At 38.9% G+C, this 26,915-nt stretch overlaps 1 protein-coding gene across 1 annotated transcript; it reads right to left on the minus strand.

The window, feature by feature from the left end:
* LOC109410773 (sialin) lies at positions 1–22,772 on the minus strand. Its single transcript, XM_019684302.3, has 4 exons — positions 22,542–22,772; positions 22,276–22,450; positions 1,198–1,317; positions 1–1,137 (listed from the first exon to the last, which is right to left on the minus strand). Exons 1-4 carry the CDS (start codon positions 22,568–22,570, stop codon positions 1–3), a joined length of 1,461 nt encoding a protein of 486 aa, XP_019539847.3. The 5' UTR covers positions 22,571–22,772.
* Between the last annotated feature and the right edge of the window lie 4,143 nt (positions 22,773–26,915).

The raw sequence follows: 26,915 nt of genomic DNA on the forward strand, positions 1-26,915 counted from the left end.
TTAATCTTGCACATTAATTTTATTAACATAAACAAAACAATCATTTCTTGCTTCCCGTTCTTTTTTCTCGCGTTCTTGCATTTCAATTGACCAAGGCTGCAACTCACCAGACGCCCAAAACCAATAAACCACTATACCAAATGCATACACGCCAGCTGCTATGTAGAAAACCAACTTCCATTCACCGGGAGAATTTCCCGCCGTCAAGTACCCAACCACGATCGGAGTGATAATTCCCGCTGCGGTGCCAAAAGAGTTCGAGATTCCCATCAGAAGTCCTGCGCTCTTCGGGGACAGATCCAGATGGTTAACGGCATATCCACTCCAAGCGAAAGCACCGGCTGAAACTGCCAATGTAATGAACACAATCGATACGGCCGGCGTGAACACGGCAGCGGTAATGATCATGGACACACACTGAACCAGGAAGGCTCCACAGTTGAAATTGCGACGGACTTGGGTGGTGGTCAGAATTCCCTTGATTTGGAACCAGTCGGCAAGGTATCCGGCGATGTACAAGGTGATGCTCATTCCGAAGTACGGTATCGCTGAAATGAATCCACTGGATTGAACACCGTAATGTAAGGCTTCCTTCAGGAATCTTGGCAGCTGAGTCAGGAGCGTGTAGAAGCCCCAATTGTGACAGAAGTTCGCCGTCACGAGACCATACACGGCAGTAGACGTGAGTATTCCCTTCCAAGGATGCTTCACCTTCTGACTATCCTGTTCGTTTCTGCCCAAACTCATAAGAATGAATTCTTTCTCCTTCGTGGTAATATAACGATCGTCTTCCGGTGAGTTCCTAACCAAAAACAGCCAACCCACATACCAGGCACATCCAATTGCACCAAAGAAGTAAAACACACTCTCCCAGTTCCAGCTTTTCGACATAACGCCACTCAGCAGCATTCCCAAAATCGTACCCACAAACACTCCGGCAAACGAAAACAGCACCATCCGGGATCGTTCACTTGGTGGCGCCCAGCGAGACCAGATCGCGTGCATACAAGGGAAGGTTACTCCTTGAAAGACTCCTTCCAGAACGCGAACCGCTATAACACATCCGTATCCGGCGTAGGCAGCCAAGGGCGTCAACAGGGTCAGCACCGATGACGCTCCAACGCCGACTCCGAAGGCCTACGAGGGAAAAAAAACTTGTATTATTGGTCTGAATGGCATCTAACTTGAAAGTATTACAATGTGTGGTCCAAACCAATTCGATACGAAGCCTCCGGGAATTTGGGTGATGAGATAGCCGTAGAAGAACGAACTGAGTATGTACCCCTGAATTTGCGAACTCCAATCGAAGTATTGTTCCTGAAAAATAAGTTTAAGTGAGGAAGCACAATCCAAATGAATAACTTTCAAACTAAACACAAAAAAAAATCTATGAAAATCAATTACAATAGAATGTAAATATCAATGCCACATCAATAACTCAAAAATAATTCTATCAATTTAATGAAAATCAAAGTTATGTCTTTCCCAATTGGGATAACACTCCAAATGGAACAGAGACTGTATTTCTACTTGGAGAAATCCTACGCAGATTTCCTGGTGGAGTCCTTGGAGAAATCCCTAGAAGAATCACGAAGGAATTTTTAGAGAAATTCCTGCAGCGATACAAGGATTTTTCCAGCAATTGTTGCTGGAATTCCTCATGCAATTACAGCTCAGATTTAAACAATAGTCCTACTGTGATTCCTCCATAAATTTCCTCAAAATTTCCTGCTTCAAGGATTTCTATAAAGATTCTTAAAAAAAAGTTCTTAGCTGATTCCATTTGATAATTCTTCAGATATACTTAATATTTATTCAGGTATGCTGCTAGCATTCATTCAGGAATTTCTGTTGAAATGCACCAGGAAGTCTTGGAGTATCTGAAGTAATCCTGACAGGATTTTTTGTTGGTATTCGAAAAGAAATTCACAAAAAAAGAGTAATCTAGAAAAATAGGGAGGGTATAGAGAAATTTCTATACCCTCGTAGCCGTGCGGTTAGGGTCGCCAAGCTTCTATGGGGTGAGGATTCGATTCTCGCTCTGGGCGATGAAACTTTTCGCAAGAATAGTTTCTTCTCCGTATCCACTGGTACATCCCAGTACACATTTTGGTCTGTATAACTTGTGTTATACATCACCATATAAGATCCAATTCAATCGTATATGGTGCACAAAACCGCCATATGCGGACCAAAATGGAGGCCATATACATACCCCGGACGACTCTTTTAGATTTCCTCTGAAAACTAATACGATTTGCAAAATTGATGACACAAAACGGCATCATATGATTTACATACGACGTTTATTTAACGTAAGTAAATAAAAAAAAATATAAAATAGGAATCCGGACTCGAACACGGAACGTTGTGCTTCATATTCTGATACCATACCACTCCCCAACGAATCACTCTTGAGTGAAGTGCTAATTTAGACCAACATAATTTAAAGCTTACCTTAGTAGACGTGTGCGCCGCCGCGCCGCGCCGCCGTCGCCGACGATTTTTTCACGCCGCCGCCGCCAGTTAAATTGACCCGGCGCGCCGCTGTTCATATTTTTCCGCGCCGCCGAACAAAATTTCCCACGCCGATGAGAAAACGACAAAGATTTTTTTCTCACCAACATTCACGAATCACATATTTAAACCTAATAGCAATTTTCAAACAGTTTCTATTGTTTTTGTTTTGCATATTAGGTGTATTTTTCTGAAGTTCTTCTTGTATATTTTTTGTAACAATTTAATGTGATTTACTTTAGTGATTTCTTACAGCTATACTTTGATAATCCTCACTTATTCTGTTTCTAGTACTAAGTGAGTCTCTTGTAAAGCAATTCTTGGCAGTGATCTTATTAGGTTCACAAACACATCCTCCTACATATTCTTTGTTTATCTCTTGGAAGATTCTCATGGCAATTTACGAATTACATCCTTGAAGGCATATATTGCATGCAATCTTCAGAAATTCCTATAGGACCCTCCAGAAATTTCACCATGAATTCTTCCAAAAAGCTCCATGCTTAAGAAATTCCCCCATGGATCATTTCTAAAACTTCTCCGGTTTTTTTTTTTCAGAAAACCATACATGGATTCATGACTTTCAAACAGTTTTTTTTTAAATAAAAAGTCCAGAATACTTTCAGAAATTTCTCCAAGGATTCTTAAAAAAAATCTAATGTTCCTTCAGAAATATTTTTAGAGGTGTTATATATTCCTCCATATATTTTCCAAAGAATTTCTATGGAATTCCTATAATAACTCCATTGATTTATTAGAAATTTCATAAATAAGGTCACACAAAAATGCCCATTTTCAAATTCCACCCTTCACCCCCGTCCCTTCTATGGCACACTGTTTGTATAGGACTCCTCTGAAATTATCACACTCTTCGGAACCCCTCGCTCCCCAAAGCGTGGCGTAACTTATGAACGGTCCTTCAGAAGTAATACCAGTTGTCCCAGGGTTCTTTCAGGAATTATCCTATCGGATACTCCGAATTTTTTTTAGGGCTTCTTTTATAAATTTCTTAATGCAGTGTCTCCAGGACATTATTCAGAAATTCTTCCATAATTTTGTTTTGTAATTCCAGTGATTTTTGAAAAAAAAATATCATACAGCTCATGAATTGCTCCGGGTACTCCTTCACGTATTTCACCAGTAATGCCTTCTGAAATTCTTCTAAGAAATGTTTGAGAAATTTTTTAAAGAGTTTTTCTCCAGACATTTTTTCAGGGATTCTTTTAAAACTATGTTCATAAATTCCTTCGGGAATTCTTTCCGAATTTGTCTTGGATTTTTTCGTAATATTTATTGATAAATCCTTGTCGGAATTTCACCAAGGGATTCTGTTAGAGAGTTTCCAAAAATTTCTTTAGCAACTCTTTCTAGAATTATTTCAGAAAATTCTTTGGGATTCTTTAACATAATGATCAGGAATTAGATAGAAAATTTATTCAAAAATTCCTCCAAAGATTGTTTCAGAAATTCCCCCATGGATTCCATCTAAAGCCTACTAAAGAATTCCATCTGAAATATTACTAATGACTCCTTCACTAATATAAGAATTTTTCAAGAATGACAGTAAGAAATTACCACAAACATTTTTTCATGATTTCTTCCAAGGAATCCCTTGGAAAATATCGTCTGGGGTTACTAAAGAAATGCCTAGACGGTTTCTCTTTGGAATCCCTCTTTCGCTTCTTTCAGAAATACATACTTCCTGGGATTCCTTTTGAGATTCCTCCGTGAATTTTTTTGAGATATTACTCCACAGATATTTATAGAAATATTTTATGAAATTACATAAAACATGTTGGAGTTATTCTTGGAAGGTTATCTGAATGAATTTCTATAGGTAATTCCTCAAAAGATTTAATTTCATTGAGACAATTTCAGAAACAATCTTTGGAGGAGCTCTTGGGAAAGTCCTTGGGGGAGCTCCTGAGATTCACCACAAAAGTTCAGTAAATTTGACGCAGTGGTTTAATTTCCCCAACAGGGTAAGAAAAAAAAACTTTGGAGGAATTTCTAGAAGAATTTTATAAGAAATTTTTGGAAAAAATAAGAAAAAATGGATTAGTTTCTGATAAAATCGCTGAAGGAATATTTAAAGAACATCCTTGAGGAATTTCTGAATTAAATCATGAAGAAGCTTCTGAAGGAATCTTTGAAAACAATTCATCGGGAACTCGTGCAAAAAGAAATAACCAGGAAAACTGGAGATTGCTGTGCAGTAATTGCAAGAAGAGATATTCTTGAGATATTTATGAAGAAACGTCAAGAAATAAATCCTGAAATGATTTCTAAAGGAACTCCTGAAAGAAACTTTGGAGGGATTTTTAAGAGTTGTCGGAAAAAGAATCCATGAAGGAATGTTTCTATAAATCTGTAGAGAAGTATGCGATCCCACCCGTGGAGGAATATCTGAGGATCTTCCAGGAAGCCCCTGGAGGAACTTCCAGAAGAATCTATTGAGAATTTTCTGGAGGAACTTCTGAAAAAAAAACGCATGAAAGAATTCTTAGAATCCTTCTAGCCATTACTGAAAAGAACCCTAACAGAACGCAAAAGAAAATTAAATTTTACCATGACAGTACTGGTCTAAAATGAGTTTTAGAAAAGAATATCCTAAGAAGAGACGAGCGACGTAGTGATTTTCACTCGAGAGGAATCCTTTATAAATTTCCTTGTAAACGTAAATTTATAGCATAATTCTTGCAAGGATAGTTTTTATTGAAATCTCTGATTTACATACGTTTACACCTTTAACACAAAATAGATGAAAATTGTACTCAAATACAGGAAACAAATTATTTTGTTTTAACGTTTTCTAGCATTTCACAAAAAAAAAAATGAGGTCACGCCGATTACGCCGCCGCCGCCGCCGCCGAATAGGGCGAACGGCGTGGCGCCGGCGTCGCCGCCGCCGCTGCCTCAAATTACTATACACGCCGCCGCCGGTGAAAACTGCTTCGGCGCACACGTCTATACCTTAGTATTTGCTCACGAATACTGGGTAGTCAATTTGTCTAAGTTATTGCGATTCACTTAGATGCTTTACATACATGCATTATACAAACAATCATGATCTGTCAGTTATACAACTTGCAATGATTTTGAATTGTGGTATTTACGGCAAGTCCTGTTGTCAACACAACATCGCGGGCACACAGTTGTCATCGTCGTCGCTGCTGCCGCCGCCGCCGCCGCCGTCGCGAAAATAATTCTATTACTCGTCCGTCGTTGTCCAGTGCATCATTTAAGTGACCATTAGGAAAATCCACAAAGTGTATCCATACATCATAGAGCAACGTTTTGTTGAGGTCGCATTATTGACTGAGAAGATAGGCATCGGATTCCCACCACACGAATTCATCGCATGCAGGCCGGGTGTACTTTCAATTGCAATTAACTTCTACCCGGATCATGTCCTTAAGCCCGACTACCGTGTGTCCTGTGCTGCATCTCACATCTTTTCCAAAGGTACGTAGGAGGCAGAATTTTGGCTAGAACAGGCCCAAACTTCCTCATCAGTCAGTGGGGAAACTTGCCAAATTTGCATTAGTGATGATCAACGCCGTATAATTGGGTTGTTATTTTCGCTAAGTGACTGCGATTTCGACTGTTACAATTAGGTCCTGATTTATGAGCTATCAATGTTTACCACTTGTAGTGATTTTGTATCACGGTATTTACATCGTTCCTATTCCCAAATAGAATAATCGTTTTCGAATCGCAATTATGATGTTTATACAATTAGGCGTGCCATTCTAACTTACAAAATAAATCAATTTGTGCGATTCTGATTTAAAATGAAATAAAATACAATGTTGTATGCACATCTTAATACGATGTGTGGTTAACTGGGATGATCCGTGTGTCCGTTGTATAGTGTTAAGTTTCGTTCAGTCTGTACAGCCGCTGGCTGAAGACGGTGTCCGTGTTTTTATAGCAATCTGTACAGCAGGGGTTCTCAAACTTTTTCAGCCTGCGGCCCACTTTTTATTTGCATAAATATGGCGACCCATCAGCACGTATTTCCATTCCATAACATACGTCATTTCAGAAATTTAAGATTATTTTTTTTAATAATTCAATTATTATGTGTTGTTGAATTTGGGAGGGTGAAGAGAGAAATGTTCCGATACTTCAATGTTTCTTTATTGTTGGAAGTTTCAATAACCTAAGAAGAACCTCAATTAGCTAATAAATCATGAGTTAACGATAATTGAACTTACGTTTTGTCAACTTTCCGCCTATCTTTCCCAATTCCATTTACAATTAAGATTCTGGTCGGTGCTACGAGATCTAAAGTTTGGTATTATTCAGTTGTAGTCTAAGTCGCGTTAATAGTAACTTTTTACCTGTTCTTTTGGATACAGAATAATTCAGATTTTGTAGAACTGCTATACTAGCTAGATGAGAGGATCTGCGATGCAATCAGTAAAAGATTAATGACCGCATCAATATAATAATCAAATTATAAACTTATAGCCCTTAAGTAGCTCACTAATTTACTATCCTGCATGGATGACGACTTTCACTTTTTCCCCGCAAATAGGCCTTGTTTACATTTATTGCATTCACATCTCATTATTCTCCTGTCTAAGGTTCATAGGCGCCCTACACTCGTGCCGCAGGGGGCATAGAATGTAGACAATGTAGACAATCATGAGCGGTACAACACCGTGGGGTTGTAACATGTGTAATACAAAATTTAATGATAATTTGGCAAATTTCTAACTTCCGACACAATGTAATACTTCAGAAATCCTCATATTTTAGGGATTCTATCACACATTTTAAAGCTAAAGAAAACCTTAAAATTCATAAAATTTTTCTGGATATACTGACAATTTTACGCTTCTGTTCAATTTTAAGAATATCCTTTGAAAGAAATTTCAATCGCGTTTTACTGATTTTGGAAGATTAAGCAAAATTCTACAGAAGTTCCCACCACTCTAAGTTTTGCATCCTAAGTAAGTAAGTACCGAAGTTCGATAAAAATAAATATACATAGAATTTGGCGGTGAATACCTAACAAAATTATATATTTTTCGGTTTTCCTGAAATTCTAACTGCTGAACTTGGCACTATATTTCCAGCGTGTGAAATAATGTAAAGATGCAAAAAGAAATCTGAATTAATGGAAACATCCCAAAGTCTTGCACCATTTAATACTAAACTTGTTGTTCCAAAATCGATTTCAGATCAGCAGCAGTAATATTAATATTCAATGAAAATGTATAAATAAGACTCGTAATACGAAAGTTTGAATAGAAATAAAGAAAACCTTATTTCTAGAAAAAAAAATCCGAGGATTCTTATTGGCTAATCTCGAAAAACGAAACTGAATGCATTTTCTCGTATATTGGTTTTTGATTTTCATCAAATGACGGATCAATATTCTGTAAATCGGGTTTCATTCCCATTTAGGGGAAGGTTCCAGCTGGTCGAAAATTGTTTTAATTCTTAATCAAAATTTCATAAAAAATGGTTTCTGAAAAAAAAAGAGAAATATTTCCACTCAGAAAGTATATCTGACCTTAAGTATATATAATACAATATCGTCTAGACCTCCGTGACCCACCAAAAATCAGCTCGCGGCCCATAGTTTGAGAAACGCTTTTTTACAGGATTCTCAACAATATTTCAATTTCAGTAAAAATTTCCCTTCAGCCATATCCCATATGTAGAGAAATTCCAAGAGGATTTCCCAGGATTTTTCCGTGGGAGGTAATTTCTCTAGGTAACTCTCTTTTACTGCGCACTAGAATTCCTGCAGAAATTCCTTCTCTGATTTCTGCAGAGATTTAAAAAAACATCTTCATAAACTCTTCTTCCCCAAGAATGGCTGCTAGGTTTCCTTCAAAAATTCCTTGTGTGGTTCCACCAAGAATCCCATTTGGAATTAATCCAAGAATTCCTATGGTATTACCTCTAAAACATATTGATGGGATTGCCCCAATTATTCTTGATGGGATTTATCCAGAAGCCTCCTATAGCTTCTCTATGGATTTCTCCAAAGTTCACTTAGAGATTTTTATTCAAATATTCCTTCAGAATTCCTCTGCTTCTAAGAATTTCACTTCGTTTTTTTTTACTGGAAATCCTCATCAGATTTCTTTGAGAGTTTCTATTGGAATTGCTTCCAGAATGATGCTAGGATTTCTTCAAGTATTCGTAGTGGGATTCCTCCAAGCAGTCTTGCTGGGATTCTTCAAGCAATTTCTGCTGGAAATCCGCCAGGAATTCCTGAAGGAATCCTGAGAGCAATAACTGCTGGAAATGCTTGAAAGATCTCAACAAGAATGCTTTTGAAGAATTGCAATAAGAATGGAGAAATTCTGGCAGGAATTCATGACTTAATTCCAGCAAGAATTTCTGGAGGAATTCTTGGAGAAATCCGCACAGGTATCCCAGCAGAAGTTCAGCCGGCATTCCTTGAGGTATTTTAAGAGAATTTCTCAAAATATTTCTCCAACAATTCCTCCATCCGTTCCAAGGAACAATCCTTGGAAGAATTTTTAAAGAAATTCTTGGAAAATTGAAGGAACTTCAAGTGGACTCCCTGGAGGAATCGCAGGTGAAATTCCTGAAAGAATCCTTGAAAGTATTTGATTAGCAATCGCGACAGCGAATCTAGAGAATCCCATCTGGCATTCTTGAAGGCAATTTAAAAGAGACTTTTGGAGAAATCCTCCAGGCACAAAATTTATGCTGAAGGGGATTTGTAAAGGATTCCCAAAATAATTGTTCGAAAAGTTAAAGAGTAATCAAACGGATTTTAAAGACAATGTCAGAGAAATTCTGAAAAATATTGCTGAAGGAATCCTTGAAGGAATGACTGAAGACATTTCCAAATGAATTTTTAAAGGAATTGGCGAATGAATTTCCAAAACTATACGCGAAGAAATTGTCAAAAACAAATGAAAGATTTTTCGAAGAAATTCAAAAAAACCCCTTAAGGATATTTGCCATATTTTTTAAAGGAATTACCGAGGACATTCTCAAAGGCAGGCTTGTCCGCACTGAGCGTATGAAAATTCTGCTCTTTAGATTTACACCATCAAGCACATCATAAATTATAAATCTTTTCATCTTATCAGATAAAAGGATGTTGAAATATTGTAAATGTCATTTCGAACTGTCAAAAAACCGCACCGCAGCGCCGCACGGGCCGTTCAAAGTGAAATTCACTACACGGAACCACCAAACTACCCAAAATTGAGTTCTTTTGACGCAATCCTATAGTTCCGCCCAATAAGCCAAATTTGAGTAAATCGATTAAACTCACACTAGGTAAATTGCCTTTACCTCCAGCAAAAACATATACTTAAGAGTAGGTAAATTCAACCCAAGACCCCCCCTCATTCAACCCAAATTTGAGTATACCTACATTTACTCAAAATTGGCTTATTGGGCTCAAGGACCCCCATTGGGTAGACGCATCTCAGTTTGTTTTTGACAGCATCGGTGGGGGAAAGAGGGAAAACAACCTAATTTTGGGTAACTAGTTTATTCGATATTCTCAGCTTTGAGTAAAATCGACCCAAAAATTAGGTAGTTTGATTTCTCCGTGTAGAGTGTTTTCACCCGGGTGAAAATCTCTTTGTGCGCTCCGTGCGGCTCTGCGGTGCGGTTTTTTGACAGTTCGAAATGACATTTACAATAGAGTTTTGTATCGAAAATTAACCTCAATTTTCTCTCCGAGAGAGAAAAGAACGGCAACGAATGGGAATCAAAACAAACCACCGGAAAATGTCAAAATTCGCGTGAGAGGGAAAAGGAAGGGACGAACGAGAATGAACCGAACGTTCATTCGTGACGTCACCTTCCAGAATTCTATATTTCAACATCCTTCTATCTGATAAGATGAAAAGATTTATAATTTATGATGCACTTGATGATGTAAATCCAAAGAGCAGAATTTTCATGCGCTCAGTGCGGACAAGCCTGCTCAAAGGAAACGCCGCAAAAACTTTCAAACGCATCACTGAAGAATTCACGAAGAAAATGACTGAAGAATTCATAAGAATTGCAAAAGAAATTCACCAATGAACTTTGTAAAATCCTTCTCCAAGGAATTTGCAAAGGGATTACCGAAAGATTTCTCAAAAAAAAAATGCGGATGGAATTTCAAAATTACAAAAATGGGAAAATGTAGAAACCCCTAAAGTATGTTCAGAAAATAAAGCCAAAAGGGAATTCCCAAAGAATTGCCAAAAACTCTCTTAAAAAACTGCGAGAAATTGACAAAATTATAGCTGCTTGGAATTTTCAATGGGATTGCTAGGAAAATTCCAAAGAATTCCTTCAGGAAATTTCTTCAGGGTTTTTCCCTAGGAATTACTTCTGGGGATTTCTCTAGGAGTTCCTTCCTTCTGTTGATTTCGATGGGAATTTATCCCAGAGATCCCTTTGAGAATTCTTTTGGGAGTTCCTTCTGGGTATTCCTACCGTAGTTCCTACTGGGGTTGGCTATGAAAGACCTATCTGGGAGTTCCCCAAGAGTAGCTTCTGGAGATTCTTCTAGAAATCGCCGCTGGGGATTCCTTCAATGCTCCCTGTAGGAATTGCTTCAGGAGATGCCTTTGGGGATTCCTCTTGGGACTCCCTCTGGAGGTTTCAGTTGAAGGTCCTGCAGAGATTTTTTCCCACAAGTTTCCTGGAACTTATTCTGGTTATTCTATCTGGAAATCCCTCCGAGGATTCTTCTAAGAGATCCTTTTGGTGATTCCTCCAGGATTTCAGTCTGAAGATTTCAAAGGAAGTTTCTGCATGGAGTTTCTCCTGGGGTTTCCTCTAAAGATACGATTCTGAGTATTTCTGTGGAAATTTTCCCAAAAGTTGATTGTGGGGATTATGTTTTGAGAATTTCTAAGAGTTCCCAAATGGAAAATTCTCCTTCTAGGAAAATTCCTTCTGGGTATTTCAACGGGAGTGCTTTCGGAGAATTTTCCCAGAAGTTCCTCCTGGGAATTTCTCAAGTAGTTCGTCTTGGGATTGCTTCAGGAGTTCCCTGTGAATCCTGTGAATTCTCCATGAGTTAAGTCTGAAGATATCAATTGTAGATTCTGCTGGGAATTTCTTCAGGCGTTTCCTTTGGGGATCCTCCAGGAAGCGCCTCTAAAGATTTTTTTCAGAGGATTTCAATTAAAGTTCCTATACGGATTTCTTTTTTCGTATTGTGTGGTTTCCTCCAAGATACGTTTCTGGGCATTCCTTCCAATGTGCCCTCCGGGGAATCCTCTTGAATTTTCCTTTAAGGATTCCTTTTGGAATTATTCCTCAATATCGCCAGAACTGTTTGAAGAAAATTCTTGATCTATTCTGGTGCAAGAAGATGATGTTCCGATGAGCTTACTTAACCCTCTAATGGTGAGCTGAGGTCCATTTGGACCCCAGGCAACTTTGGAATAATGGCACACAGAACGTAATACGGGCGTATCTACGGGCGTATCTGCAATGATCGACTTAACTAGTTAACAAAAAAAACGAAAGTCATGAACTTCTATCAACTACCAAAATTTTTGAAGCATAATTGAGGGGGTTAGAAGCAAAGGGGTGTAAGTGACAAAAACCCACTTTCGAGTAAATGAGGTTTGAAGTTTTTCGCCAATATTTCATCACATACGAAATGTATGAAATTTCAAAATCGACCCAATTTTCTCCGATTTATTGTAATTCTTATAATCATCGTAAAAATAATCTTCAAAAATCTCGGAAAAGCTTGCAATCTGAAGATTTTTTTTTATATGCTCAGCTCAAAATCGACAAAAAGATCTCTTACATCTTTTAGATTTGGGGCCCCTCAATTATGTTCTGATGTTAGGATCGTGCTTCAAAAAATTTTAAGTTGAACAGTTTTTTTTATTTTTTTTTCCTGAAAACTAAGCTCTAAAGTTTTTAAAAATATGGAATTTACTAAAATTCAAATATTTTGCGTTACAGTCAACGAATTTTCAATCTTTTTGCATAAATAGAAAACTGAATATAATAGGGGGATTCACTTAACAGCTTAAACTGACTAAACGTCGCGAACACCAAGGCAATCTTTATTTCATACGCAAAATCATGAAACATTTCAAATAAGTAGAAAATCATGGCTAACGCAGCAATTTAATCTGGTTAGTGAGTACCCCTAATATGTTTCGATCATCTGAACATAATTTTTGCATCAAATTAGTGCGATTCGAGATATTGGTGATAATTTAGGCCAAGGGTGTTCAAAGATTGTTGAAAATGTTAATGTGCTTTGTGACGTGAGTTTCGAGCTTTCGCACGCCAGTATTGGTTTGATACTGACTTATTATTCTATATTTGTCACTAGGGGTATTCACTAAACCGATTAAATTGCTGCGTAAGCCATGATTTTCTGCTTATTTGAAATGTTTCATGATTCTGCGAATGAAATAATCAAAGATTGCCTTGATGATAACGACGTTTAATCAGTTTAAACAGTTTACGCTGTTAACCCTCTAATACCCAATCCCGCCTTTAGACGGGGTATAGTTGGAGCATTTTTGTAATTTTTGTTTCGTGGAAAATCAATTTTTTTATATTTTTGGCTGATATTTAGGACTGTTTTATATATCTCAAAATGGTTTTTGGTGTATTATAAAGCGTATTTACATTTTTTGAAAATCATTGAAAAATTGATGTTTTAGTCACCTTTTAGAAGTCATTATTTATTTTGTATTGAATCGCTACAATTAACATATTTTACATTTTTCCCAAATCATTCTATCCTTGTTTAATAGTTTAAGGGAATCGAATACACTCTAAAATTATTTTCCTTAAAATTACACGGAAAATAAAATTTTCTCTGAAAAAAATTTAAAATAATAATACTTCAACAATAATCATAAAATCTCAAAATATTTTTTTCTCAAAAAATCCGTTCCCCAAATTGGCTTTCAGGAAAAATATAAAAGTATGGGGATGTTCAAAAATAAAAATTAGAAAAATCAAAACCTGAAATTCACGAAATCGAGAATTAAAAAGAATCATCTTCCAAAACATGTTTAAATCGATTTTAGATGACGAAAAATGATATTTAGATCAAAATCAAAAATTTGGGTATTAGAGGGTTAAGTGAATCCCCCTACTATAATTCCATAACACAATCAAGACAAAAACTTGTTCAGCATACGTAATTTTTAACTTTGTATGTGTTTTTGGGAAGTTTTTATGTGACATTTTTAGAAAAATACCTAAAAATTCAAATTTCACCAAATAGTAACTTGTTATTAACTCTAAAACGGATAGAAAAAACGCCATGCTGCCTTCGGCAAAGTTTTTCCTCAGAAAATTTGCTATCTTTTTATGGAAATTGTTTTAATTTAGCATTAGGCTCAGATACTTTTAATGATGGGTAAAATGCACAGTATACCAAAAAATGACAAATTTTAGTAAATTCAAAAATTCAGTAACAAAAAGTTACCTGCAAAACATGTCGTTAATTGTTTTTCCCAAGTAGTTTGAATCCATATCAAGCTGTAAAAAATATAAAAATTGTGGGTATTACCCATTTTTGTACGGTAAAAAACATTTGTATGAAATTTATTAAGAAAAATGGCCATTTTTCAAAAATCTCGCTGCGGCAACCTCTAAACGTCATTTCTGAAAGTTGCCGTCATACAAAAGTTTGTTTCTAACATCCTGAGCTATCATTAGCAGAGTGAGCCCCCAAGCTTTTTAATCATGTGCAATTTTGGGACAACCTACTTGATGCGTGAACACACGCGCAGTGGACTGTATAGTATAGGGTGGATGGAATGGGGCTGGCTATTGGCCGGTTGGCCTCACCGGATGCGCTCGTCCCCGCAGAGATCGAGCCGATGGGAGCAGGAGCGGTTTGAAGCTCCTTCCCGGGGGTGCCCGCAGGCGAATGGTATCCAAACTCCCAGGTGGACTGTATCAGCCTCGCTCGGCTGATAGTGCACGACAACTGGTGGACATAACCCTAGTCGGATATCTGGCACCAGAACTGGGCTTGGTTCGGATAGGGTGGATGGAAACACCAGAGGAATATTTCTCTAAACTTAATTCTATTTATTACGATCGTTAGCCGGATCGATTAAAACTGACTCAAACTTCGCGCAACGCGCGCATATAAATAGCGCGCATATAATAATATAAATATTTATACCGTCCCAAATGTGCACTAGAAACGGGTGGAACGTTCTAGATGCGCGCGTGATGATGATGGTTGATGATCAGTAGCGCACGCGCACACCGTGCGTGGAAGTTCTCTCTCTCTCTCTCTGTGTATTGGCTTCGTCGGGTTACTCATCTCTCGTGGGTTCTCGCCTCGCTCGTCACACGTTTCTCGTCGTCGTCTCGGTCGCTCGTATACTCCGTATACTCTCGTTGCACGGGTGTTGTGTCGGAGAGCAACTGTTCGGTACTCGTGGTTTTGCTATGCTCCGACTGTGCGCTCGCTCTCAATATGTGCCGACTGACTGCTAAATTCTGCTGGTTGATGGGAGGTGGGATTCGACGGGCACAATGTGATGTTGATGGTGCGTTTTCAGTCTTCAGTTCGCTTTGCGGACTGAACACTACTATACATTCAAAATTATTTGCTTCAGAGATACAGTTTCTTGAAAGTTTCCTTAATTCATTATTTCAGAAAAATCTTCATAGAACATTGCTATCAGTCACTTGCGTTTATGGCAGATTTATTTATCAAGTATTTTTCATCATGCTTGTAGCCAATTCAAAACTCTCACGGTGCACTTAGGAAGGCTTTGCGGTGCATCAAGTGTACCGCGGAGCACGATCTGAAAACCCCTGAATAGGCCAATCACCTTAATTTTGGCAAAATTTCCAAAAAATAATGAAAATTTGTGTGGAGTTCCAAAATAAACGGCTCATCATCTGGAAGTACTTGACCTACACAACAATTTTTACGAAGACTTCATCTTACTATGTGATTAGAATCCACGAGATATAAATTTTGCATGCTCACTAGCGCCATCGATATGTTGAATTCCAAATCAAACGGCAAATCGTAAGTCCTTGACTCACTTGAAAACGTTGCCGAAGATGCCACATTTCTAGGTGATAACCATCCTGAGATATATGAAATATTAAATTTGCGGGCTCAGTAGCGCCATCTATGTTTGGAATTTTCATATAATGATAATTTAACCCAATAAACAACTTTTCCGAATACACCAAATTTCTATGTAGCCTGGGTTTTGATATGTATGTGATCAAATACTTAATATTTACATGTTCACTAGCGCCACCTATGTGTGAATTTCTAAATTAAACCACCCAACTTTGCTGTAAAATACCAATCTTCTAACAAGTCAGAATCATGATATAACTGTCGAGTGGATAACTGACACTGAGGAAGATTACAAGTGTATTCGAAATACGCGTATCTGTCAAAGGATAAGCAAAATAGGGCGGAATTAAAAGGTACGAAACTGATTACACTCATTCCAAAAAAAAAAATCATTATTGATGTTTTTTTACATGTTCAATGTTGAGCACTTCGAAACGATTTGTGAGTTTTAACGTTCGTTACAAGTTTCAAATATGTCTACTGACTTCCACAAAATGTTTCAGTACCGTCGTTTGGGGTGACATTGGACCTAGAGGATTACATTGGTTCGTCGATCTCACGGATTTAATATAAGTCAGAAAATCCAACGGTGGATATGAAGTATCTAAGAATTATGTATTCTAATATTTAAGTACTCAATATGCATTCCTATCGTATTCTAAACGTGCCAAATAGCCCGATGTCACCCGCTTTGGCCCAATGACACCCTGCACGACGCACAGTGGAGCACCTAGTACATCAAAACTGATCAAAATTATTTTGACGCATTTTCACAACCCAAATGCAACCCAAATTAGTAATGAAACGTATTTCATAGTTCTCGTATTTTTTTATTTCATCATTAGGGTGACCAATTTTATGATTGTAAAAGTCAAGATTTTTTGAAACTAAAATTTTTCAAAAAATCACAACTTTTGAACCAGTTGACCGATTTTAAACTTCTTTTTTTTGCTTGAAAGCTGTTGAGTTCTAGTTTTCAGCAAAAATACGTTCAGAGGGCCAAATAGTGTTTTTAGGCAAATAATATCATATAATAATATAATTATCACGATTTTTTCAAAGTGTTGCAACTTTTGAAATCGGAAACATCCGGAAGGTTTTCTTTCTGCATTTGAAAGAGGAACAATAGTTTTATCATACACTAAACGCAGATTTTCCGGAAACAGCCGGAAAATCAACTTATTTCATTTTGAATGTACGGTAAAGGATTCCATCAAATATTTTTTTCAATATTTTCATATATTGTATGTAAATTCAACGTCAATTTGCTTGGGTTTCATATTAACAGAATAACAAAATTAACCTTCTTTAACAAACTGCATTGTTGAATTGATTGACTATCAATTTCATTCACTTTGTACGGTCAAAACTAGCACGCGCTGTGAGTTATATCAAAGAAAACGGCTAAACTTCAGCTTCACTTAACCTCTTCTGATAAGCGTAAACAAAACATTTGTACACTGCTTAGCTGTCAAACGATTACACGATAACTACACTTGGCAAAAACACAGCGGAAAACCCAATTACTTCATTTTGAGTTTTTTCCACTTATGATCAGGTTTTGATGTGATTTACTCCAATGTGAGACGGTACATTCAATGCTTAAGGCGAAACTGGAAGCATTTCCTCACTTTTTGGTTTTTGATTTTTTATTAAATAATGAAGTATGGATCACGTTCTAATCGACGGTAAATTCTTCTCGGATATAACCAATGTCCGCACATACCGCAGTGCGAATATAGATTCGGATCACTACTTAGTCGCTGTATGCATGCGCTCAAAACTTTCGACAGTTATCACCACGCGTCGAAGTCGAACGCCGCGACTCAACATCGAGCAGCTGCGTAACGTAGAAGTGGCTCAAGACTACGCGCAGCAGTTAGCAGTGGCCCTAACAACGGAAGAGCAGCTTGGCGCAGCTACACTTGAAGATGGCTGGAGGGACATTGAATCCGCCATAGGTAGTACCTCGGCTACAGCACTGGGCTTCGCGACTCCGAATCACAGAAACGACTGGTACGACGGCGAATGTGAACAGTTGAAAAACGAGAAGAATGCAGCATGGGCGAGAATGCTGCAACACCGTACGAGAGCGAATGAGGCACGTTACAAACAGGCGCGGAACAGGCAGAACTCAGTCTTCCGGATGAAGAAGCGCCAGCAGGAAGAACGAGATCGCGAAGCGATGGAAGAGCTGTACCGCGCTAAGGACACACGAAAATTCTACGAGAAGCTGAACCGCTCACGCAGAGGCTTTGTGCCACAAGCCGACATGTGCCGAGATAATCACGGGAATATTCTCACGAGCGAGCGTGAGGTGGTCGAGAGGTGGCGGCAGCATTACGATGAGCACCTCAATGGCGACATTGCAAGTACCGGAGGTGGCGTGGTAACAGATCTAGGAGTATGTGCACAGGACGAAAGACTTCCGGCCCCTGACCTTCATGAGATTGAGGAGGAGGTTGGCCGGTTGAAAAACAACAAAGCCGCTGGAGCAGATCAACTACCAAGCGAGCTTCTAAAATACGGTGGAGAAGCACTGGTGAGAGCACTACACTGGGTCATTACCAAGATTTGGGAGGAGGAAGTATTACCGGAGGAATGGATGGAAGGTATCGTGTGTCCCATCTACAAAAAGGGCGACAAGTTGAATTGCGGGAACTATCGCGCGATCACACTACTGAGCGCTGCCTACAAGATACTCTCTCAAATGTTATGCCGCCGTCTATCACCGATTGCAAGAGAGTTCGTGGGGCAATATCAGGCTGGATTTATGGGCGAACGCGATACAACGGACCAGATGTTCGCCATCCGCCAGGTGTTGCAGAAATGCCGCGAATACAACGTGCCCACACATCACTTGTTCATCGATTTCAAAGCGGCGTATGATACAATCGATCGAGAACAGCTATGGCAGATTATGCACGAATACGGATTCCCGGATAAACTGATACGGTTGATCAAGGCGACGATGGATCGAGTGATGTGCGTAGTTCGAGTATCAGGGACACTTTCGAGTCCCTTCGAATCTCGCAGAGGGTTACGGCAAGGTGATGGTCTTTCGTGCTTGCTGTTCAACATTGCTTTGGAGGGTGTAATAAGAAGAGCGGGGATAAACACGAGTGGGACGATTTTCACGAAGTCCGTTCAGCTGCTTGGTTTCGCCGATGATATTGATATTATTGCTCGTAAATTTGAGATGATGGCGGAAACGTACATCCGACTAAAGAGTGAAGCCAGGCGAATCGGATTAGTCATTAATGTGTCGAAGACAAAGTACATGATGGCAAAGGGCTCCAGGGAGGAATCACCGCGCCCGCCACCCCGAATTCATATCGACGGTGATGAAATCGAGGCGGTTGAAGAATTCGTGTACTTGGGCTCACTGGTGACCGACGACAACGACACCAGCAGAGAAATTCAGAGGCGCATTGTGGCAGGAAATCGTGCCTACTTTGGACTCCGCAGAACTCTACGATCGAATAAAGTTCGCCGTAACACGAAGTTAACTATCTACAAAACGTTGATTAGACCGGTCGTCCTCTATGGGCACGAAACATGGACCCTACGTGCAGAGGACCAACGCGCCCTTGGAGTTTTCGAACGGAAGGTGTTGCGTACCATCTACGGCGGAGTGCAGATGGAAGACGGGACTTGGAGAAGGCGAATGAACCACGAGCTGCATCAGCTGCTGAGAGAACCAACCATCGTCCATACCGCGAAAATCGGGAGGCTACGGTGGGCGGGTCACGTCATCAGGATGTCGGATAGCAACCCGACTAAAATGGTTCTCGAGAGTCATCCGACCGGTACAAGAAGACGTGGAGCGCAGCGAGCTAGGTGGGTCGACCAAGTGGAGGACGATCTGCGGACCCTACGCAGAGTGCGGAACTGGAGGCAAACAGCCATGGACCGAGTGGAATGGAGGCGGCTACTATGTACAGCAGAGGCCACCCCGGCCTTAGCCTGACCGGTAAGGTAAGTAAGAGTATGGATCTAGGTATCTTCTGATTTTTTTGTAGTGGGAAATGTTTTTCGTTTTTGCAGAAACCATTTTTGAACAAAATTTCACAAAAAAATGTTTTTTGCAAACATCGAAAACATTTTCCACCTCAAAAAAATGGAGAAGCTACCTTGATCCATACTCTACATGTGCACGAAACCGATTTTGAAAATATTGCTTCGTTATTTAATAAAAAATCAAAAACCGAAAAAATGAGTAAATGCTTCCAGTTTCGCCTTAAATAGCTATTTATGCGACGAGTCCCAAAAGTAGATTTTTTCAGCACGAGTCGTACATTTATCCAACGAGAGTATTGTGTTGTTCTTTGCTGTGCATGCATCACTGCTGTAGGGGTCAGTATGGCAGCATAAACGATCGCGTTCGCTATTGTCTCGAGTGAAAATCAAAACAATAGATGCGCGGGTGTTTAGTGTTCAGTATTGTGTTGTGCTTTGCTGAGTATTGTGTTGTTCTTTACAGAGAAGAACATTAATCAAGACAATTAGATGATCGGCATTGAACCACAAAAACCCCACAACAATTGGTGAGATCTTTCCAATATGATTTATTTATAAATAACTCTGCTTCAGTATATTTACTTTATAATTGCATATAAGTTGAAAATTCGCTATTTTCAACATCCTTTCATCTATTGGAAGATGCTTCAGTTCTGGGCTCTTTCTAAGTTGATGAAGGGATTTATAAATGCTTGCAAGGACTTGGCCAGGTGTGTGGAGCTGAGTGAATCTATGACTACAATGTCGTAGCGACATCAGCAATGTCAATGGAAATATTCAACTTTGCAACTCCATCCAAGATTTGTGCAAGTATTCATGCTATGCTATGCTATGCTATGCTATGCTATGCTATGCTACGAGTCGTATATTTATCCAACGAGGCTTGCCGTGGTCCTCTTTAATACATCATGAATGTGTATAGTTTAGGGCCCTTGGCATTCTTTCCATAACAGTTTCGTCATACTTTCCTCTCACTATAATGACTATACCGTCTGCAAAGCCCAAAACATCGAAACCTCTTTCCTTCAAGCTTCTTAGAAGATCGTCTACAACTAAGGACCACATTAGTGATGAGAGGATTCCTCCTTGAGGGCAAGCCTTCGTTGCCCTTAATGTTATAGAAGACTGGTAATCTCAGAGGTGATTTCTTTTTTCTTGCAAGCACAGTGTAAATCCAATGTATGATCCATTGGTCAAAGTTTTCATTCTCCATGGTACGCTTCATAGATGAATGGAAGGCATTATCAAAAGCTCATTCTATGTCTAAAAAGACGCATAGAGCTATTTCTTTCGCTGAAAACGTTTTTTTTTTTCACCTTTGTTACTAACGAATGAAGTCCCGTAACCATTGATTTTCCAGTTTGATAAGCAAACTGGAAGCCTCTATTATGTAAGAAGAATTGATAAAATCCTTCAAAACCTTTTCCATAGTCTCCAACAAAACTGAAGAAAGACTAATTGGCCTATATGCTTTGGGGTCTTAAACTAGTCTTTAACATCTGAATTAGTGATGGAACCAATACCGCTGCTCCCTTTTGAATCAGGACTGGAAACATCCCATCAACTCCTACAGATTTAAAAGATTAAAAAGATCTAATTGCATTTTCCACTCTACCCTTCGTGAAAATTCCATCAGCAAAATATGAGGCGGTGTTTATCCAGATTTCCCAGTTCATTTGCATGATATTTTGCAAGCGTTTTTTGTAGTCTTACAACTACAGTAATCTTGTTAATGTTTTCACATGTCAGCACCAAGATTTTCTTTTAGATTTTCGTATTTCGTTATTGTATTCAGTCAGGGCTTTTCTGTACTGAGTCCAATCTGCCGTTTGTTTCGCTCTATTGAACATTTTACGAGAACATTTTCTAATGCGATTAATTTAGAGTTCCACCATGGCACGTCTCTAGTAGAAGACGATTGTATAATGGGACAACTGCTGTTAAGGAAATTGATGAATTGACGGTACGGTTAGAAAATTTACACAATAACTGTAATTATTGGGTTATTCTGGAGCAACACGAAGTTAATTAATTAGCTTCTCAAAACAGTTTTAATACTGACCAATTCTGTATGCAATGTTCGGACTGCAATTTGAACAACATGTTAGCCAAATTATCGCAATGATAAACGTTTTCAAATCAAATACATCTCACCATTTTACATTTATATCAATACTAGCTGTACCCGGCAAACTTTGTCTTGCCTACTGTGTTTTTTGACGTTTCGAGTCCCTAGCCAAGCGCCCAAGTCCCCGTTCAAAATGTATGAAAATCCGATTTTCAAAAACTCTCAATTTTCCCATGTTTTAGGCCTCACAAACCTTCCTTGGGTGAAAACTAACATAACAAAACTTAGACGACCCAAATCGGACCACCCGTTCGCAAGTTATGCGCGGTCCCACGTATGCCACTGCATTTTTATATATATAGATGTGCTTTAAACTTAGCTAAGAATAATATGTTATTCAGTCTCCAATCTGAACACTACATGACTACACAATTTGAGAACCGTAAGTACTCATAACTGAGTTATTAATTCAGTGCTAAAGCCAGAGTGTTTTTGTGTAGCCTTAGAATAGCTCTTCTGTTAGGGTCCCTGCTCAATTCTGTAAAACTTTTCTTAGATTACAGGTGCAATGTACCAAAACCAAATTAAAATCTCAGCAATCACCTACATAATGCACCGTTCCGTTAGCGAACTCCACCGTCCGGTTCTCCGTCATCGCCACGATCGCTACGCTGAGATTCGTCCGCATCGTGTACTGATTCATGAAGCCCAGAAAAGCCATCACCACCACAATGTAGCGACGTCGCTTCCAAAACATCCACTTCGGAGCGTCGATCCCATCGCTGAAACGGTTGTTGACACAATTAAAGTGCAAATCATCATCAAACAAATCCGCCAATTAAAAAGCTTTCGCATCTTATCACGAGATCTCACCTTAATTTACTGCTTTCCGTTGCATCCATTCTGTCTCTCTGTCTCTCTCAGAAGCACTCAGCACAAAACCGCCGAAAGGGCAAGGTCAGGGGACACACACTCACTGCTGGCTGGACTGGTCGAACTTGGACCACGTCTGGGAGTATCTCTCGTCCGACTGACTCGCCACCGATAGCCTTCGGAGGCGAACACTTCCACAAACCGATTGTGCATTGTCAAAGGGGTAGAAGCTCCACTGGCCAATTTGCTAGCCTACCGGAGTAGCGAATTAAAACCGTTATCAAAACATGTTTTCTTCTTGATTCTTCGATGCAAAACACAACTGTATTATTGACAGTTGGATTTGTCGTGGGCGTAATTGTCCCCCAGGTAAGTGATGTGTATTGCCCCCACTGTTAATATGAATGCGTCCGGAATGACTGATTAGAGGCATACCGAGACAGTCGGCTGTGCTGGGCAAGGTTGCACGCGACGGCATGCTCTGTCGGTGTGTATCAGCATTCAGCACATTAGGCTTCTCCGATTAGCAAGATCATTTACAAGGGTCCACGTACATAGGTATTTGCCATTTTCAAGTTATCGAGAGATGGGAATTAGAGGGAGATACCTGTCTATCTACCTACCTCTTATCAGAGTAGGCATCCGAGAATAGATGTTGTTTGTGATGTGACGTAGTCATTGTTTTGCGTCTATAATCATGGCATGCATTGATTTAGTAATTTTAAATTTATGACGTTGCGATTAGCAAGGGAAGTAAAGAATGAAAATGTTTAGTGCAGCGTTTCTCAAACTATGGGTCGCGACCCACCGGTGGGTTGCGAAAGTTTGAGCAAAAATTAATATCATCATAATTTTGTGAACTCTACTGTTTGATTGATTGAAACATTTCTAAAAATGAGGTTTCTCTTTAAAAGTTTTGGAAGAATCTGATTGAATTCAATAATTTATATCTTAATCTCTACAATATTCTTAAAACTTCACCTTGTTGACCTTCGAATGAGTTCTTAAGATTCTGCGAATTCCTTGAATTGAAACTGTACATATTTTTGTTTCATAATATATTTGTAAAAATCTTAAACTTTTCTTAAAATTTTACAAAGTTCTAAAGTTTGTATTGAAAACAATTGAAGAATTTTTGAACAGTCGTTTTACAACTACAATAGTAGCTATACCTTATCTTAAGAAGAAACTTCAGATAATCCAAACATGGCTGTCGCAATGGCCGACTAGGTCCCCTACTCACGTTTTCAAGAGCACCAATCTTCAGAATTCGTAAACAGATGCTCTCGATTTGGAAAAGCTCCCTCACACTCGTCTTCTGAAATTAAAATATATCAGGTACTAGGTACCACGGGTCCTAATAGAACGCCGGAAAGAATCTCGTCCGTTATGTGCGTCGCATCAGCAGCGGTCCATCGTCGTCCTGGTCGTCCTACTCCACATCCATAATATTGCCCGCGAGATCATCTATAATTGCCGACCGAATTCAGTTGGGTTTCAACCAGATTCATCTGTTGCGGTACTAGTCCGGTAGCTGTAGTCGGAACCAACTGGATCAAGCGATACTAATGCAATGTGGTTCTGCTGCTGTTGCTGGAGCAGATTCGTATCCTTCGAATTTTTCTTGCAAAGAATTTCGAATGAAACTTAACTGCTCCAGCAATAGAGCCCAGTCGGTAATCTGTTGATCCCTTCAAGAGTTAACGGATCCGTGCTGTTGCAGAGGAATCTGGTTTAACTTAATGGAATTCGCCCAGTGATCGTTTGATCTCAATTGACGACAATATGGAGAACGTGGAGCGGTACGAGTAGCACTTTAAGTTTGTCGGAAACAAACTCACACGTCCCCACATCGTACCCACGGAGCATTTGTCTTTTGTACATGCCATCCCTCAAGGGTTAATTCGATTTGAATGGTGATGGGTCAGATCGGTCAGATGGGTCAGATAGAAAAAAAACTGACGTTTTCGCTGTGTTGCTACCTAGATTGCTACGATGTCAGTGTGTAAAAATTATGCTTCATATGCTTTTAATGCTTTTCATATTTTAATGCTGGCTACGCAATAGGAGGCGGTGTGTCAGCCCCCTGAGACGAGTGGTTTATGATTGGACTTGAATGCACAAGTAAACAAACAAACTTCTGACGGCTTGGATCCGTTGCTAATGCTGTTGACAACTTGGATCCATCGCTTGAAATCGAGTTATGCTGGCTACGATGGAATGCATGGTGTTGCTATGGCGCTGTCAGGGCCCTGCTCCCTCATTTTGCAAGTGAGCAAATCCAGGATAAACAAGTGCGGCTTGGTTCGATGCTTCGTGCGTCAGATTTGTGCCTCTATAGTTTGTATGCAAAATTGCGATAGGATTTCTTGATGTTTCACCTTAACTTTCCTTAAAAAATGGTATTTGTAAATGTCATTTCTTGCGTTTAGTGTCATACAGGCGTATTTACAATGATCGATTTTTTTTTTCTTTCGATTTTTACGGAAAATACGATCAGTGTGGTGCGCGGATAATATCTTGACGTTTTTCGATACAGTACGCCTAGAAGTAGCATCTTGAACAATAAAAATAACTGGAAATGATTTGCCAGCCATGTTATTAGACCGATGAAGAGAAACTCTTGGAGAAATCGATCATTGTAGATTCGTCCGTATTATACTAAGCGCGAGATTTATTTCATTCACTTTTTTAAGCCCTGTTCTAGTGTAGAATTAGCAGTTGTTAAAAGTAGTTAAAATTAGTATCCGGTTAGAATCAAGACAGACATTCAATCAAAAATGGTCATTTCCTTGGTCCACAAGTGTCGCATCTAGTGCGCTGTGTTGCTGACAACAACGGGAAGGATGCGCACTACTTTTGGCATGACTCAAAAACGTTGCGAGTTGGATCGCGTCGCAACTTGATTGGGCGACGTCCGGTTTGGTGGCGGCCCGACAATAAGTAGTTAAAAATGCCCTGTTTTGTACAAGTTTTCTCGGGACAAACGACTTCTCTTCTCTTCTTGTCTAAAGCTCTAACTGTACTAAACCAGGTTTGTTTTGAACATACCGCTCAACATGTTTATTACTAAAATGAGTCCGAATTTTCTGATGTTACTATTTTTGTGGAAGTAGATGATGGTGGGTCGCCAAATTATCTAAGAATTAAAGGTGGGTCGTGAGCTGGAAAAGTTTGAGAACCCCTGAGTGCAAACGTGGAGGACGCATGATACATTAGGGCAGTTCAGACTTTAAACATGTCAAAAATTCAAAGCTTCCATATGTTCATTACAATCCTTGGTGCAAAACTAGAGTCCTGTCAAATATGGGAGCTGTGATTTTTTGACATGTTTAAAGTCCGAACTGCCCTAATGATACATGTGTTCTACACCGCATGTAATCACCATTTATTTTTTTTTAAGTCCATAGTACGCACAAACTACATAACAAAAATCCACTGGGTTAGATGCAAGACACCTGATAAATTGCGGTGGGCGTAAAGTGGGTGGCAGCGTCTAATAAGAGACTCGACTCGGCTTATTTTTCAAACCAGGAATTCGTAAGCTCTTTTGGATTCAAATGACACAAAAAGAGAAACCTCTGAGTTTAAGCCAAAAATATTGAGATTTAGAGGTCGCGCAATCGCTTCAAAGTTGAATTTTAGAGTAATAAAAAGGTGTTTTCACTTCAAGTGCCATAACTTTCTCAATTTTCAATCTTTTTTTATGAATTTCTCACAAATTAAATTTCGAATAAACTCGTAGATCATATTTTTTTTTCAAAGTTACGCAAAATATGAGTTTTTCAAGAATTAATTTGTTTTTTTCTTCTTTTTACAAAAATTTTTAACTTTATAATCCTATAACTCTTTAACCGTTTGACCAATTTTAATTTTTTTAGCTTGCTTTTGCAGATATTTTTTGTTGCTTAAAAATGCTGTGAATAAACTGTACCTTTAAAAACACGTTTCAAAATAGTTAAATACCAAAAACCGTTCAGAAACACGTATTTTATTGGAAAAATCAGAATTTTGGCAAAATTTCAATTATTTTCATGCTTAGTTTCGGGCTCAAAGTGAAAAATGTATTCTCTATAACCATATGGAAGCCTTTAACTTCAGTTTTTAAAGTGTTCTGAATCAAAACATATTTTCATGTTCGAAATGTGATAAAAAAAAATTGAAAAAAAAATCCTCCAATGTGTTCTACATTCCTAAATATGATGCTGAGTATCTGGTTTGGAATAAAAAATTGCAAATAATCGACAAAAACTCCAATTTTGCATAAAAAAATCATGCCTTAATGTTTTGGCAGTTTTTGGTGAAAAGTATCATAAAATGACTACTTTGATGAAATGTTTGTTTAGGACAAAGTTAGACAACAAAAATATCTAC

This window comes from Aedes albopictus, chromosome 2 (genome assembly GCF_035046485.1).
Source record: "Aedes albopictus strain Foshan chromosome 2, AalbF5, whole genome shotgun sequence".
In the NCBI taxonomy this organism is placed as follows: Eukaryota; Metazoa; Arthropoda; class Insecta; order Diptera; family Culicidae; genus Aedes; species Aedes albopictus.